Source organism: Delphinus delphis, chromosome 1, assembly GCF_949987515.2.
Source record: "Delphinus delphis chromosome 1, mDelDel1.2, whole genome shotgun sequence".
Lineage (NCBI taxonomy): Eukaryota > Metazoa > Chordata > Mammalia > Artiodactyla > Delphinidae > Delphinus > Delphinus delphis.
The window spans coordinates 31617578-31635400 of NC_082683.1; the positions used below are offsets into that span (position 1 = coordinate 31617578).

General features: G+C 52.9%; 1 protein-coding gene across 1 annotated transcript in view; it reads left to right on the forward strand.

The window, feature by feature from the left end:
* The first annotated feature begins 4007 nt into the window (after window positions 1-4007).
* Window positions 4008-17823, forward strand: part of LOC132420017 (bone morphogenetic protein 8B) — a 40067-nt gene continuing 26251 nt past the window's right edge. Inside the window, exon 1 of the mRNA XM_060003974.1 lies at window positions 4008-4344. Within this exon, the coding sequence (XP_059859957.1) occupies window positions 4008-4344 (337 nt within the window). The remainder of the gene's footprint in view (window positions 4345-17823) is intronic.

Below are 17823 nucleotides of genomic sequence, written 5' to 3' on the forward strand. Positions count from 1 at the left end.
TATTTTATCCTCATTAATTTTATTTAACAAGGGAACAAAGGATCAGACTGTTGTTATGGAAATCTGTAGGGCTGTCTGGCCCACTTACGTGATTAAACAAATAACCAGTATGTAAGAAGATTTTTGTTTTAGAAATCACAGATCCCGGGTTTTGAGAGAATGGGGCCAGATTCTCACAGTATGCTGATATTTCTGGTTAAGTGGTAGAATTTCAGAGGTAGAAACAAAATTGGTCATCAAGTCTTACCTCCTTTGTTTTACAGAAGGAGAAACAAATGGGAAAGTGGGTGAGAAGGTCATCTGCCTGAGATCACATAATGAATAAATGGCAGAAGAGGACCTTGAATCTAGTCCTCGGCTCCCTGTCCAAGTCAGGCAGTTCTCTTCCCTCCAGTCCCTGGTTGGCTTTATAATATTTAGAATGGCCAAATATTAACTAATTCTGATGACAGGAATTAGACTAAGAAATAACTAGGGAACTTGAAAGATAAGAGGGGTTGAACGTCAGCCACCTGTGTTCTTCATCATTAGGCCGTACTCCCCTTGTGATAGGGAGTTTGGTGAGATGGACACATGTTTGCCAAAGCTGTTGGAAGCCAAATACCCAGATTAGAAGGAATGTGCAGCCTGATGGATTCTGAAGGAAGTGCTTACTGTATTCTCCATGGAATTGGTAACTTCAGGCTGCCAGAACTTTGTAGGATGGCGTTTCCACCCAAATCTGCTTCCCCCTCTCGGCCTTCTGGCTGCAGAAGCATGCTGAAAGGAGCTTGACCTCCATCTTCTCAAAGTCTGGACCGTGGTCACTTGTTTTTCTTACCAAGTCATTCAGGCTTTCCCTCAGTCTTTGCAACAAAGCTCAGCTAGTGGTGCAATCTGCAGGAAGTGTATTTCCATTCAGTGAACACCTGTGTGCAAGACCATGTGGGAAATATAGGGATGGCAGGAAAGGGGTTAAAACTGCAGTTCTGTGATACAAGTGCTAAATTAGTAATGCAAACTTGGTGTCTGCTAGGATAGAGGAGGGCAGGTTCTGGGGCTTTGAATAACCATAGCTAACATGTATTGAGTGCTTCCTGTGTGCCAGTCACTGTGCTAAGTGCTCTGTGTACATTCTCATGTAATTCCCATCACAGTCCTACAATCGTGAGCCTTACTGACAGATGAGAGACAGCCTGAGAGAGGTTCAGCAACTTGCCCAAGGTCACAGAGTTGCCAGGTGGCTGGGGAAGCCCTTGTTTGACAGAACTTTCTCCCAAGACACCCTCCCCATGTCAGTTCCCATCCAGTTGAGGAGTTCCAGGATTCCACTCACAGATCGCCTGTCCCCACTTCCTCTGCCCATCCAGGCAATTTGCCGGCCCCTCTGTCAGAGCACAACCTCTGTTTTGCCTTCAAAAAGACTGCATGTTCACCTGTCACCCCTGGGGTGACCCTTGGGAGCCACTAGAGGGCAGGGAGCTGGTCAGCTTCATCTCTGGCTCAGGCCACAGCACGGAGCAGCACCACTGGTTTATGGGAATGTGAAGCCATTGTTTAAAGGGCACAGCCATCTTCACTCATCCTAAATTGAGATAAATGACTTCTATGAATCAGACCAGCACTGGGCTGCTTGCAGTCTTGCTGGGAGGCCAGCAGTTTACGATACACAACTGGAGAATTACAGGCTAGATCTGAGACCTCCAGTGATGTATGGGCTCAGGGAATGCAGAAGGATGCCCAGGGATAGTGAAGGGGGCAGGAAATTCAGAGACCCTGACCAGCTCTGACAAGGGAACACCCCCTTGACTCTGCCCCCTGCCTCTGCATGCAGTCACCAAGCGCTGTGGACTTGCCCTCCTAAGAGCCTTCTCCTCTGCCCTCCATTCCTCTAATGATTCTCCATTAGAGGATCATTGTCAACATCCCCCGACCCCTCCCATTACTGTACCTGTCTCCAGCTGTGGGCCCTGACTCCAATCTCCCTCCCTCCAATCCATAGTCCCCTCTGCATCCAGGCTCTGGTCTTGTCTTGAGAACTTTCACTGGCTCATCTGTGGCATTCTCATCCAGCTTCAGCAGCCTGGTGGAGTTTTACCTGTTGAGTAGAAGGAAGACTAGGCATGGACTTAAGTCACCATCAAATGATTGGATTTAAGATTTGATATTTTTTAAGTTTGAAGTGATCTTGGGGAAATGTGAATTTTACTGGACATCGTACCTTTATTTTGAAGTTTAATCTTGAACCCACGTTGGGACGCCGTAACCATCTGCTGTCCAGAGCCCCTCACCTGGCCATTTGCCCCCCAGGCTCTCCAGCCTCCACTGAACAGCTCACCTGCATGTGGCCACCTGCTGCAGCCCAGCTCCAGTGTTGTGTGACCTGAGGGAAGTCCCTTAACCCTTGTGTGCCTCAGTCACCTCGTCTGTTAAGTGAGGTGGGGGAGGGGCGGTTAGGTATCCACCCAATGACAACGTGTGAGCACGAAGAAATGGTACAGAACACGGCTGGCACATGGACGGTGCTCACTGTCACCTGCCACTGTTATGCTCCTTGGAGTCTCGGCCTTCGCACAAGCTATTTCCTCTGCCTGGAACATTCTCCTCCCACTGACCTTTCCTTCAACCCAACCAATTCCTTCCGGCCTTCAGAGCTCAGTCTAAGTGTCTCTTCCTCTCAGCGCGGCGCCTTAACCATAAACGAATAAATGCGGTGAGAAGGCGCCTAGGGAAGAGCAGGGTGTGCAGAACGGGTCTAGTCAATGGAGGAGTTTCCGTGAGGAGCCTTCTCTCGCAAGCCGCTGAGGGCCGTGACAATTCAGATGCGCAAAGGCTCAGGAAGGGCACCAGAGCTCCTTGACCGGCGGGAGGCGGGAAGCGGGTGCGCGTATCCCGCGCGCACCGGGGTCCGAAGGGCGCCCAGCCAGACCTAGTGGTGGCATTGCGGCTGCTGGAGCTGCCGGGGCGGCCCGCCGGAGGCGCCAGCCGGGAGCGCGCGGAAACCAGGCGGGTGGGCGCGCCAGGAGCAGTGACGGAGCCGGCGTCAGGTGTCCGGGAAAGAGCTCCCAAAGGCGCACGCAAGGGGACTGCGGAGAAGGCACCAAGAGGCCGGCGAGGAGCTGCGGTGGCTGGGAACCCGGGCCCGGCTGCTGGCAGAGGGATGCGCCCCACTCTCGGGCCTGCCTGTCACCCGCGGGGCCCCTCTACCTCTAGACCCGACTGAGGCATTTCCGGTCCTGGAGCGACACTCGTGCACCAGGAGGGGCTGCGGGGTCACTCCTCAGGCCGGACCGAGAGTTGGGATGCCACCTGGGCAGGGTGACCAAGGACACGCCCCGCGGGAGGGCAGGGTCCGATCTCCCCGAACCGCTCCGCTACCCTGGGTCCCCAGGCCGAGTCCCCGCGCCCGCCCGACAGCGCGGCCAGCGGCGGGAGGGGAGCCCAGGACGACCTCGAGGCCCCCGACGGCTGGGCTAGGGATTCCTCGCCGACCACCTACCCACCTACCAGCGGGTCGCATCTCAGGTCGCCAACACCTGGCATCCGGAGCCCCTTCCTGGGGCGTCTGTTCCGCGGCCTTGGTCCCGCCGCTGTGCCCCCATTGGTCGGGTCCGGAGGGGGCGGGATCCGACGGCTGCAAGTTGGACTGAGAGAGGCCACCTCGGCCCGGGGCGCGCGGCACAGACTGAGGGTCCGCGCCTCCCGAAGCCCGGCGGGAGCTCGCTCTCCGCCTCTGAGCTGAGCTGTCTCGGCAGCAGCCGGACTGTCTGGCGCGGCGGCACAGACTAGCCGACGATCCCCGGTCCCCGGAGGAGCCCTTGCCCGAGGAGGTGCGGCCCCATCCGACTACCCGGAGCCACGACAGGCGCCGCGGGCCGGGCGCTCTAGGGACCGCGCTGCGTTCGCGGGCGACGCCCGCCCCGTCCCGCCGGCCCCAAGCCCGGCCCGCCGCTCGCCGTCGGGGCGGCCCCAGCCCCGGGCCCGGCCGGGAGCGGATGCGCGCGCGGTGAGGCCGCCCAGGTCCCGCCATGGCCGCGCGCCCTGGGCCTCTCTGGCTGCTAGGCCTGGCGCTGTGCGCGCTGAGCGGCGGCGGCGCCTCTGTCCCGCGCCCCTCGCCCGGCTGCCCGCAACGGCGCCTGGGCCCGCGCGAGCGCCGCGACCTGCAGCGCGAGATCCTGGCGGTGCTCCGGCTGCCCGGGCGGCCCCGGCCCCGCGCGCCGCCCGCCGCCGCCCGGCTGCCCGCGTCCGCGCCGCTCTTCATGCTGGACCTGTATCGCGCCATGGCCGGCGACGACGACGAGGACGGCGGGACCCCCGAGCGGCGCCTGGGCCGCGCCGACCTGGTCATGAGCTTCGTCAACATGGGTGAGAGCGGGCCCGGGGTGGGCGGCGGCGACCCCGCGAGAAGGCACGTGGGGGACGGCTGGCCGAGGGGCCCCTCGGAGGCTGGGCGCGGGCTGCAGGGGCGTGTGCGCCACCTCGGGCAGGGCGAGCGCCCTGCTGGGAACGGGGAATCACCTTGTCGTGGACAAGGTACCGCGGGAGGGTAAACCGCCCGGGTCAGGGCAGCGAAGTCTCAGGGGGGTGGGGGGTGGTGAGCTGCTGATCCAGCAGGGACAGATGAGGGATGTGAGTCCCAGAGGCGTACATTCACCCGCGGCCAAACACACCCGATGGTAAGATTCACGTAGTGTTGGGTGGACGCGGGCAGTGCCAGGAAGACAGTCTGGTCCTGGGAAGGGAGGCAGATGAGTAAACAGAGGCTGTGATGCTGTCACGTTGATAGGGGCAGTACTGAAGAGAGGGACAAAGTTCAGCGTGGAAAACCCTGGTCACATCATCAAAGCACCAGAGTAGAGATGAGGACCCAGCTGTTCTGAGTCCACAGCAGCCTCTTCCCTGGGCCACGTGGGGGTGGGGTGCTGCTGCGGGGTGGGACGGTGGAGAAGGAGTAGACTCTGAGCTCAGCGGGGCAGGGACTGTGGTCTTGTCACCCTGGGCTCACACCCGGGACTTGGCTTGTCATGGAATGAGTGTCCAGGCCATTGAATGACCTGATGGGCAGCTTGGACCCTCTTTGTTCTCCCACGTAAAGCCCAGCTTTTCCTCTCTGCAGAAATTATACTCCAAATCGTGGAGCCATTTACCCTTAAAGTTCTCAAAGATAACGTTTTCCATTACTAAACTCTCTTTAATCTACATTCATGAACATATGTCCCCCACCTGCTTTGCCTCCTGTCTGTGGCCAGTGAGGGGCAGGAGTCTGAGCTGAGGCAGACACTAGGCTGGACCTGGGGACCCAAGGACTACAGCTCAGCCCCAGGTGGGGAGAGCTGTGGGACCCAGAGCAGGGAGAGGACCCTTGCCATGGTCACCAGCCTCCCTTCACCTACAGCACCGCTCTTAACCCTCCCAACAACCCTGTTAGCGACATGATATTCATCCCCATCTCCCAGATGAGGACAGTGAGGTTCAGAGAGGCAGTGTCTTGCTCAGGACAATGTGGTCTGTATGTGGCCAAGCCAGGACAGGCCCAGGTTGTTTGGCCCTCCATCCAGTGCTCAAGGAGGTGACGTTTCTGTGTCAGGAGGGCAGGCTTTCAAGGTGGAGAGAGCTTTCAGAGGGATTTCGGCAGAGGAACCCAGGGGTCAGAGTGACAGTAAGTTTTGTGGGTCTTCAGCCATTTGCCTCAAGGAGGCCCGTCCCCCCCAAACCAGAGCTCGTGATGGGCTCAGGTGGGGGAGCGAGCAGCAGGAGGCAGCCGTTAACGTCTGCGGAGAGCCCAGTGCCAGGCACAGGACTTGGGCTGGCGGGTTCTAGATGCCACCTTCCTGGTTAGAGGGCAGGGGTGGGGACTTGGGACAGAGGCGACCACATGTGGAACTGAGGCTGGAGCTCCGTGCTGGGGGCAAGCTGACCCCGGGCTCAGGACCAAGAAGAGCTGTGGATGCAGTCACCCTGAGAATGCCTCCAGGGGAGCCGTCCATCTGAGTGAGTCACCGCCTAGCCCATGTCCCTCTTCCCCCAGCATCCCCTGGGGCAAGGGGTGCACAGCCCTGGTGGGAGCTGCTGCTGTGAGTCGAGCAGCACCCTGAGCTCAGGAGGAGCTGGTTGCCCTCCAGCTTCTGCTCTGTGATCTTAGGGAAGTCCTTTGCTCTCTCTGAGCCTCAGATCTCTGCTTGTAAAATGGGGCTCCTCAGAGTTGTTGTGTGATAGGTTGATAGAGGGGGAGGGGCAGAAAGTCAGCCCCCTTTTTAGGGTGAACCTGGCCCTGGTCAGTGCTGATACCAGACCCTCCCAGCTGCCGCTCAGCCTTGGTGTGGATGTGATGGAAATGTCCCCACATGTCTTATAGACATGTGAAACCCAGAAACAGATTTTTGAAGTCAGCCAAAGGTGTTTCTATCTGTTTTTGAATAAAAACTAGCATTTGAAGTTCCATAGTCCTATAAATACTCATTTCACCCATGCAGCAACTTGGGAAGCTGTTTTACCAGCCTCATTTCATGGGCTCAGAGAGGTTAAATAACCAACCCAGGGTCACACAGCACATCCATGGCATCATCCAGGCTGTGGATTCCAAATCCCAGTTTCTTCCCACACCACCTCTGGGTGTTTCATGAAGATCTAAGGCCTCTGATGCTGTGGATTAACAAGCAGATCTTTGTTCAGTGGAAGCCTGGCCTGTGGGCAGTCCAGCCAGCTGTCTGAGGGCCTTCTTTATTCTCATGTACTAATCGCACTAGTAAAACTCCTTCAGTTCGAGTAGTTTTAACTGGTAATTACCTAGGCTGATGTGGGGGATGGAACCTACCAGGATTGTTTCCTCCTTTGGAGGCCCCGGCTCCAGGCCCGTGAAGGTCAGCGGCCCCTGAACCACCATGGAGTCTAACAGCAGTCGCTGTGGCATCAGCGCCCACGCCGAGGCTCCCACACCTGTTGGCTCCAGCTCCACCTCTGCTATTGGCCTCATCAGCTCCTGAGAAGCCAGCCGGGCCTGGTGCTTGCCGGGCCCCTGACCGTCAGTGGCACCTGTAGGACCCAGAGGCCTGGGCCTGCCGTCCAGGGGTCAGGCCTCTGCTTTTGAGCAGATGCTTTAGGAGCCATGTCGTGACTGACAGGGCCTGTGTTGGGGGCCAGGGCTGCGGTCAGAGCTGGGCCCTGCCTGTCGATCTCCGCCTGTGGACTCTTGGCTCCCCTTGGCCAGGACACAGTGACGGGGCCAGTGCCCTCGAGGAGCAGACGGAGCCTGTCCCTGGTGCCGCCTGAGCTCAGGGGAGGAGGCCCTGATCTGGGAGGCAGCGCCCAGGTTCTTGTCCCTCCTGGGCCTGCCGTGGACTCCTGCACGTCCCGAGCCACATCCCTTCCCTTCTCTGGGCCTCTGCTTTCCTGTCCAGTCCACAGCGATGGTGTCAGAAAAACGAGGTGCCTCCCAGCTCCGGCCCTGTGGCTCCTCGGAGGCAGCTTCTCACACCACCACCCATCCCTCCGCCCAGCTCGGTGTGACTAGCTGGACCCCCGAGGGCCTCAGCCGGCCCAGCCAGCCCTGAGGGAGGAATGAGGCAGCAGAGACCACCTCTGCATGTTCCTGCTGAGCCCTTCTCTGCCTCCTCTCCTTGGAGCACCAGGTGCCCATGCTCTAGAGTGAGAAACTGAGGCACAAACAGCACTGCGGGCAGAAGTGTAGCCAGAACTGGATGGGCCGTCTTCACTTTGGTCCTGACCCTTCCCTGGACTGGACTAATTCACTCCCGTGGTCCTGGGTGGCTGAGGACAGGGGTGGGGATGAGCTGAGGCTGTTGGATTCGGGAGACGCAGGGCTCAGTGCGAGCGAGGGACCTGGCCCAGGTCCTGCTCAGCCCCCTGACCTTCCGCTCCGTGAGCCCCAGGGTCGCTTTCTTTGGTTCTTTAGTAGGCAATTCTTGCATATTTTCCTGAATTCACTCCACAAATTGTCATGTAGTACCTGCTCTGTGCCAGGCTCCCTTCTAGTTCCTGGAATATAACAGGGAATGAAACTAAGTCCCCCCTTGTGGAGCTGACCTTCCAGTGGGAGAGAGAGACAGATAACAGTACATCAGCCACAAGGTGATTGTCACGTGGTCTAGACAGTGACGCCTCTCTCTGGAAACCGGGAGCGGATGGACAGTGGGAGGGCAGGCAGGACTGGGCTGGGGGTTCTGGGCTGGGGGTTCTGGCCTGGGACTCAACAGAATTTGCATCTTGACTCCACCCACTACTCTCAGTGTGATCTGGATTTTCAGTCCACCTCTAGGAACCTCAGTCTTCTCCTCTGTAAAATGGAGATACTCATGGTACCCACCCTAGGGGCTGTTCAGGGATTGTGTGAGATGACACCCAGTGATGACCACATGCCCAGAACCTCCATGTCTGTCCTTTCATTTCATCTCACATTTACTGTCACATCTTTCTTTAAAAAGAGGACAGTGAGGGGGCTTCCCTGGTGGCACAGTGATTGAGAGTCCGCCTGCCAATGCAGGGGACGCGGGTTCATGCCCCGGTCCGGGAAGATCCCACATGCCGCAGAGCTGCTGGGTCCGTGAGCCATGGCCGCTGAGCCTGCGCGTCCGGAGCCTGTGCTCCGCAACGGGAGAGGCCACAGCAGTGAGAGGCCCGCGTACCGCAAAAAAAAAATAAAAATAAAAATAAAAAGAGGACAGTGAGGTTCAGGGTAGTTTGGTGGTTTTCCCAAGGTACACAGCAGGTTGTCTCCCTGCCTGCACACCCTTTGCTCTTGTCCTACACAGAAGCTGCTTTTCCCCCTGGCCCAGGGCCCATCATTAGGTGCAGTACGTGCTGCTAAATTGGACTGTATTAAATGTGAGCATGTGTTGTAAACTAGGAACGTGATTATCTTTGTTTTGGGATTTATAGAACTGATGCATATTCATTGTAGAAAATTCATACCATATAGATTCATTATAGAATTTCATGATAGAAAATTCAGACCATATGTCTAGAAACATATAATATGGAAGCTCCTAGTAATCCTCTGTCTACCTCAGGGAGAACCAATGTTTAGTCCTTTAGCTTAGCCCTTCCCTAGCAACCAGCCCTGATATTTTATCAATTTGTGTTATTCTTTTCTACAAAGTGGAATCTAAATGCCCACTGTTTTGCCATTTTGTCTTTCACTTAACAATAAATCCTTTATCCGTCTTGAAAGTGACTATTAAGTGACCACATTATTTTTCTTTTTATCTATCTACCTTTTATTCATTTATTTTTATTTCAACTTTATTGAAGTATAATTGACATAAAATTGTAAGTTATTTAAAGTGTACATCAGGATGATTTACTATGCATATACATATAACATTCCCCCCATCTAGTTAATTAACACATTCATCACTTCACATATGTATTCTTTTTTGTGTGTGAGAACATTTAATTTCTACTCTTTTAGCAAATTTCAAAATTATATAATAGTGTTATCAACTATAGTTGCCACGTTTTACATTAGCTCCTCAGACCTTATTCCACTTACGGCTGAAAGTTTGTACCCTGTTACCAACCTCTCCCTATTTCCCCTACCCCCAGCTCCTGGCAACCACTTTTCTACTCTTCTGACTTTTTAACTTTTTAAAATCCACATATAAGTGATATCATGAAGTATTTGTCTTTCTCTGGCTTACTTCACTTAGCGTAATACCTTCAAGTTTCATCCACGTTGTCGTAAATGGAAGGATTTCCTTCTTTCTCATAGTTGAATAGCATTCCCTTGTGTGTGTGTGTGTGTGTGTGTGTGTGTGCACGCGCGCGCACGCGCCTTATCTTCTTTATCTATTCATCTGTAGATGGACACTGAGGTTATTTCCACGTCTCAGCTGTTGTGAATAATGCTGCAATGAACATGGGAGTGCAGATATCTTTTTTTAAATTAACATATAATTGACATATAATATTATATCAGTTTCAGGTGTGCAACATAATGATTCAATACTTGTACATATTGCAAAGTGACCACTACCATACTTACACTTTTTTCTCTTTGATATCCTGTTTTTATTTCCTTTGGATATATATCCAGAAGTGGGATTGCCGGATCATATGGTGGTTCTATTTTTAATTTTTTGAGGAACCTCCATATTATTTTCCATAGTGGCTGCACCAATTTACATTTCCACTAACAGTGCACAAGAGTTCCCGTTTTCCCACATTCTCACAAATACTTGTTATCACTTGTCTTTTTTTTTTTTTTTTTGCGGTACGCGGGCCTCTCACTGTTGTGGCCTCTCCCGTCGCGGAGCACAGGCTCCGGACGCGCAGGCCCAGCGGCCATGGCTCACGGGCCAGCCGCTCCGCGGCATGTGGGATCTTCCCAGACCGGGGCACGAACCCGCGTCCCCAGCATCGGCAGGCGGACTCTCAACCACTGCGCCACCAGGGAAGCCCCGCTTGTCTTTTTGATAATAGCCATTCTAACAAGTGTGAGGTGATAGCTCATTGTGGTTTTGGTTTGCATTTCCCTGATGATTAGTGATGTTGAGCACCTTTTCACGTACCTGTTGGACATTTGTATGTCTTCTTCGGAAAAATGTCTATTCAGTTCCTCTGCTCATTTAAAAAATTGGATTGTTTGTTTTTTTGCTATTGAGTTGTGTGTGTTCTTTATATATTTTGGATATTAACCCCTTATCAGAAATGTGGTTTGCAAATATTTTCTCCCATTCAGTAGGTTACCTTTTCATTTTGTTGATGGTTTCCAAAGGTATTTCTCTGTCCAAGAGTTGAAGGTGGGTCTCTTTTCTCCAAAACTCTGTTTGGCCACCAGAATGGTGTGCCCTGTGAATCCCTGATGCCTGGCTACTCCTCCCCGCCCCCATCTTCACAGTCTTTTCTCACCCTTCTGAGATAAATGACTACTATTGCCCCTAGGTGACAGAGGAGAAGTCTAGTCTCAAAGAGTATAAGTGACTGGCCCAAGGTCCTGGGTGCCCAGATCCAAAGGAGCAGATATGAAAACTGGGTCACAGCAGTGAGGAAGGTTGGCCTTGGAGGTGGGAGAGCACAGTGGGGAAGACCAGGTTTTAATTCAGGGTCTGCTACTTGAGATCTGTGAGATTTTGTACAGGTTACTTGAAGTCTCAGCATCTCAGTTTCCTCATCTTTAAAATCAGGATAATAATACCTGTACCATAGTGCAATGGTTATACAGGTTAAGGCATTGAAAAACTTAGCAAGTGCCTGGCACCGCTCAGTAAACAGTAGCCAGAATTATGCGGAAGAGCCTGCTGTGTTTGTCTACCCTCCCGCCCCCATCATTTACTTGGGGACCTGGAGCCGAGTGGTAAGAACATGGTTCCAGGATCAGATCCCCATTCTGCCACTTGTTTTTAGTGGATGCTGCGGTGCTCCCCAGATATTCTCTTTGGGACTGCGTCACTTGTTGCACCAGCTGCTTGGAGGGTGGGCTGCTGACGGCTGGGTCCTTCTCTCGACATCAGTCCACCAGCTTCTTGCTCAAGGTTGGGCACCCTCCTTGAGGGCACCCCACATCCTGGCTTATTGGGGTATAAATGCCCAGCCCCCTTGCCTCAAGGAGGGACAACTGTGAAGGGCCATCAGCCCAGAGCTCCCCGTGCAGATGGAATGGGCTGGCCCTTTTGTGATTGCATCAGCTGTTCAACTGTGCCCACTCCTGCTTGTTCCCTGCAAGAACACTCTCCACTAAACCTACCCACTCAGCCTGTTGCCCAGGAAGTCTGACCTAAGATATATTTATATGACTTTTGTGTAAGTTATTTACTGCTGTGTGCCTCAGGTTCCTCATCTGTAAAATGGGAGCGATAATAGTTCCTGCCTCCTAGGATGGCTATGAGCATTAAATGACTTACTCTATGTAAAGGGCTCAAACAGTGCCTGGTAAATGCTCAGTAAATGTTAGCCTGGTTTGATTGTTTGTTTGTTTTTAGCCCAAGTCCAGCTGGTCAGTGACAAGACCAGAAGTAAAACCCAGTTATTTCCTTTAACTGCTGGCTCTGCCCCCTGAGCCGCAGCCGTTCCTTCAGAACAGTCTAGGGCTCTGAATACAGGAAGGGTTCTGGGGAAGCCAAAGGCTGCAAGACCTAGGTATGGAGAAGGTTGGATCCTTCAGTCTGAGGTCATTGCTTCACAAACACTCCTGGTAACCTATTGTGTGCTGTTGCCCTCCCTGGTTATCTTGGTGCCCACTCCAAAGCACGAGCCCCAGCCTAAGATCCGCTCATTACAGTGGGAAAGATAGGCCCACAGACAAGTCAATGTAAATGATTGCAAAGTGGGAGAAATGGCCATTCCCCCACGCAGATACGAGCATGAAGGTTCAGTGCTGCAGAAGACAGACCAGGTCGCTCTCTCATTTGTGGGGGATGAACAAGGCCAGAAGAGGGGGAGGAATGAATGGCCTCCTGGCTGGGGGACAGAGAAGGCTTTGAAGGAGGTGGCATTGTGCTGGACCTTGAAAGAAGGGTAGAACTTAGTCAGAAGCGGGTGAAAGGAGAAGGTGTCCAGGCAGAGGGGAGGCATGGAGGTGAAAAAGCTCTCAGCCTGTTCTTGGAACTCCAGTTCCTCAAGTGAAAATCCACTCATGGCTTCTCCTGATTGGGCTCCTTCTGCGTGTTCCTTCTTGCCAGCCTGGCACTCGGCGTTTGACATTCTAGTTCAGCAGGACCCTGCGGTGTTCCCTTGACATGTCCCTAACCTGATGAGGCTGTGGATGGGGAGAAAGAATGTAGACTTTGGAGACAGACACACCTAGACTCTCATCCCACCTTGGGGGCTTCTGGGTGTGGTCTTGTGCAAATCAGTTAACTTCCTTGATCTTCGGTGTTCTCAGCTATAAAATGGGGTGAAGAATGCCTCTTTCACAGGGTTGCTGTGGTTGCCAGCCTCCAGTATAGTTCTCAATGATCCCTGCCTCCTGGTTTTCACACCCTTATGTCCTCCCACACTGGGCCAGCGCTGGTCTATGTGACCAATAGGATGTGACAATAGGGATGCTGTGTCACTTCCAAGATTAGGTTATAAAAACATTGCAGCTTCCGTCTTGGGCTCTACCTGCTACCCCCAAGATGACTCATTCTGAGGAAAGGTCATGTCGTGAGGGGTCCACATGAGGAGTCTTCTACCCTCAGCCACAAGTGTGAGCTTAGAAGTGGGTCTGTTCATCCCAGTCAAGTCTCCAGAGACCACAGCCCCACCTGACAGCTTGACTGTCACCTCATGAGAGACTCTGAGACAGAGCCACCCAGCTAAGCACCTGGATTCCTGACCCTCAGAAACCATGTGAAATAGTAAGTGTTGGTTGTTTTCAGCTGCTATATTTGGGGTAATTTGTTACACAGCAATAGATAACTAACACAGTTAGGTAAACATTAACAAAAATGTCCTGTGTAACATGCCCAGGGTGGTGCCTGGCATACAGTTCAGTGATCAAAAAATGGGAGCTGACACATTATTTCCCACCTCCGTGCTTTGCCTCGGATACTTTACTCCATTTCTGCTTGTCAGAATTCTTCCACCACTCTCAACTATGTTTCCTAGAAAAGTGTTCTCTGACCACTCCTCCCCAAGGCACCTCCACGAGCGCCCTCCACCTCGATCATCTGTATTTCTCTTAGGAATGGAGTTGCTTTCTGCCTGTCTGATTCGGGGGCACGTCTAGTCCCTTTTTCTCCTACCCACCCCCCGGCCCTACTAAGAAACTATGAACAACCTCAGAACGGCGACCAAATCTGACTCTGGGCCTGGACGGGTGGCACATAAGCAGGGCCAGCCTCCCATCTTTTTTTTTTATTATTGCTTTTTTTTTTATAATTTTGCCATGCCACACGGCATGTGGGATCTTAGTTCCCTGACCAGGGATGGAACCGACGCCCTCTGCATTGGAAGCACAGAGTCTTAACCACTGGGCCGCCAGGGAGGTCCCTCCAGCCTCCCCGTCTTTGCAGATCACCCTGTCCCTCCCCTGGGACCTGAGTCCCTGCAGGGCCCTGCCTGGAGAACAGTGGCCTCAGCAGGCCACCTCTCAGGCACCTGTTGATGGAAGAATCTTGTGGAGAGGTGATTCCCCCATACCAGTATCGCCACCCAGAAAGTCCAGGGCCACTCATTTTATATGGGCTCCAAGTCTGCAAGTCCACGTGAAGGGCCCCTAACTTGACACGTGACCCCAGCAAGTCTGTGCCCCTCTGGGCCTCAGTTTCCCATCTAGGCAGGGTTGCCACGAAGGCCTTTCCAGCTCCCACAGAAGAATGTGTCCCCCACCCTCCCTGCCCACTGATGGGGCTCCTCCAGGGCTGAGGCACAGGGCGGGAGGACACCCGCCACTCCTCACGGGCACCCATTCCCCACGGGAGAGAGGGGATGTGTCACCGTGACCACGTCTTTCTGGAAAGCCCCACAGTTCAGGTCTTTCCTGGGTTTGAACTGGAGGAACCGCATCCTTCTTGCTCACATCTCCTTGGATCTATGTTTGGCCTTGGCGGGCTTGATGTGGTGCAGTGGGCAGGTTGTTCCCTTTTAATTTGGGCTCTGAAGCCGGCCGAGGCCTGGACCAGTAATTATAAGCACAGAGCCATTTATGGAAACAGCTCTTGAAAAAGTCAGTAATGAGAACTGACTAAAAATACCCCCAGAAGTGAAGCGGGGGGCCTGCTCTGGGCAGCGCTGAGATTCCTGGGCGGGAGGAAGCCCTGAAGGGGCAGAACCGGGGGGTGATGGATTCTGCAGCTCACTCGGGACCCGCACGGGCCGCGGAGACCCGGGTGTTTCCTTAGGTCTGAGGGGCCCCTCGGCCTTGTTACCGGCAGGACCAGCCAGACGGGCCCAGCCCATCCGCCTCCGGGGCCCCGAGGGAGCCTGTCCTCCACCTCGGGGGCCGGGCCGTGAATGGAGGCGAGTCCCACAGTAAAGTGAGAACATGGGTGGCTTGGGTTGGAAACCCTCGGTGACGTGGAAGCCACTCCCAGACCAGCAGGACGCCCCAGCCCAGGGGCTGCGCTGCTGGACACTGAGCCGCTGTCCTGGGGACCAGGAGCCCTTGGGATGAGGGGCCAGGCCTCCCCTCTCTGGGCCCCCGGGACACGAGGGGCTGGACGAGCAGACTGCTGAGGCCTCCCGTTTCCACCCCACGTTGTTCAGTCTGTGTCCTCAAAGTGGTCACCGTCCAGAGGGCAGATGAACCAGGGACGGGGACCCCCGGGACGGGGACAGGGAGAGCCCGGCAGGCTGATGTGTGTGGGCTCAGAGGCGGGCAAGGGGGCTTTCACAGCTGGACCGAAAAGAAAATAGCCTTTATACTTGGCGGGATGGGGCAACCCCGGAGAGAGCGGCTTCGGGGAGGGACTCCAGGGGGAGGGTGTTTGCACCAGAGGGCCCAGGAGGCTGTGAGGATGGGCAGGGCCAGCCTGTGTGGGTGAGGGGCGGAGGCTGGACAGCAGAGCCAAGCGTAAGACCCTCCCATGGGCCCTGAGGGGCTGGGGAAGGGTTTGAGGGCAGGAAGGACTGTCAGGTCAGAAGATGCCATTCTGTCTCTCTTTCTAAAAATTTTATTGAAGTATAATTGATTTACAATGTTGTGGTAATTTCTGCTGTACAGCAAAGTGATTCAGTTATACATATTCTTTTTATATTCTTTTCCATTATACTTTATCACAGACGTTGAATATAGTTCCCTGTGCTATACAGTAGGACCTTGCTGTTTATCCATCCTATATATAATAGTCTGCATCTGCTAATCCCAAACGCCCAATCCTTCCCTCCCCCACGCCCCCTTGGCAACCACAAATCTATTCTCTATGTCTGTGAGTCTGTGTCATAGATAAGTTCATTTGTGTCATATTTTAGAGTCAACGTATAAGTGATATGGTATTTGTCTTTCTCTTTCTGACTTACTTCCCTTAGTATGAGAATGTTTAGGTCCATCCATTTTGCCGTAATGGCATTATTTTGTTCTTTTTTATATATATACCTCATCTTCTGTATCCGTTCATCTGTTGATAGACATTTAGGTTGTTTCCATGTCTTGGCTATTGTAAATAGTGCTGCTGTGAATATAGGGGTGCATGTATCTTTTCAGATTATAGTTTTGTCTGGATATATGCCTAAGAAGAGAATTGCTGGGTCATATGGTAGTTCTATTTTTAGTTTTTGAGGAACCTCCATACTGTTCTCCACAGTGGCTGCACCAATTTACATTCCCACCAACAGTGCAGGAGGGTTCCCTTTTCTCCACACCCTCTCCAGCATTTATTATTTGTAGACTTTTTAATGATGGCCATTCTGACCAGTGTGAGGTGGTACTGCATTGTAGTTTCGATTTGTATTTCTCTAATAATTAGTGATGATGATTATCTTTTCATGTGTCTATTGGATGTATGTCTTCTTTGGAGAAATGTCTATTTAGGTATTCTGCCCATTTTTTGATTGGGTTGTTTGTTGGTTTTTGTGTGTGTGTGTTATTGAATTGTATGAGCTGTTTATATATTTTGGAAATTAAGCCCTTATTGGTCCCATCATTTGCAAATATTTTCTCCCAGTCCATAGGTGGCTGTCAAAAGATTCCTTTTTTTTTTCTTTTTGGCTGTGCCGTGCAGCATGTGGGATCTTAGTTCCCCAACCAGGGATCGAACTCAAGCCCCCTGCAGTGGAAGCGCATAGTCTTAACCACTGGACCACCAGGGAAGCAGATTCCATTCTCTTAATGGGCATGCTGAACTGGAAGAAGAGGGTGTCTTTTGAAACAAGATAAATTTTAGTAGAAACAAGACAGACTTGGGTTGTCTCAGTGACTCTAAATTTGGTCCAGGGCACAAAGATAGCCCAAGCCTTTATTGGTGTCAGGCTGGCGGATACAGGGTGTGACATCTAGAGATCTAGCCTGTGTGGAGGGTGCAGCCCTCAGACGTGGGAAGGCAGAACGTGGATGGTGGCCGTGGTGGTGGAGGCTGCCTCATGCCCCCGGCAGGCTCTTTCTGCAAATGTGGGATCTGGAGGCCTTTTTATCAGAGGCTGGAGGAGAAGGCCGAGGGTCTGAGACTGCTTATTTTCCTAGAGCCACAATAAGGGGTTAAGAAAGCAAACACTCTGACTGCTTCCCCAAGTGGAGCTTTGTAGAAAAGAAGGTACCTGTGGAACCAGCAGTGGCATCGTGCGTCCCCAGTGCTGGGCCCATGCCTCACCACTCAGGTATCTCAGTGGAGCTGGCTGTCAAGAGTCTCTGTTGGCTTCAAGAAACTACAAGTGGCTTCCAACCCACCTCACAGGGTCATGAAGTGTCATAGCATCAGCAAGAGTTGAACTTTATTAAGTTCTTCCTAGGTCACAGAACTTCCTTGAATCACTGTGATGAATTCTTGAAGGCTGAGAAGTAGGATTTATTGTACATGAACTGGCCTTGCTTCTCACTCCAGCCTCATCTTGGACACCTAGACCCTGGATCACTAGATTCCAGCCCTGTGGACCTCCTGGATGTTTCTCAAAGATTCAGGGCCTTTGCATTTGTGGTTCCATCTGCCTGGAAGGCTCTTCCACCACCTCTTCACATGACTGGTTTTTCTTCCTCCTCCAGACTTGACTGTTTTTTTCCCTCATTTACCAGGGTTTAGAAGAGTGAATTGATTCCTAACATTCTGCAAAGGCGGTGGTTCTCAATCTCCCAGGAGACATTTGGCAATATCTGGAGACATTTTTGGTTGTCACAGCTGGGGAAGGGAAGGTGATGCCACCGGCATCTAGTGTGCAGAGGCCAGGGATGCTACTAAATATTCTACAATACACTGTACAGTCATCCACAGCAAAGAATTATCACCCACAACAAAGAATCATCTGGCCCAAAATGTC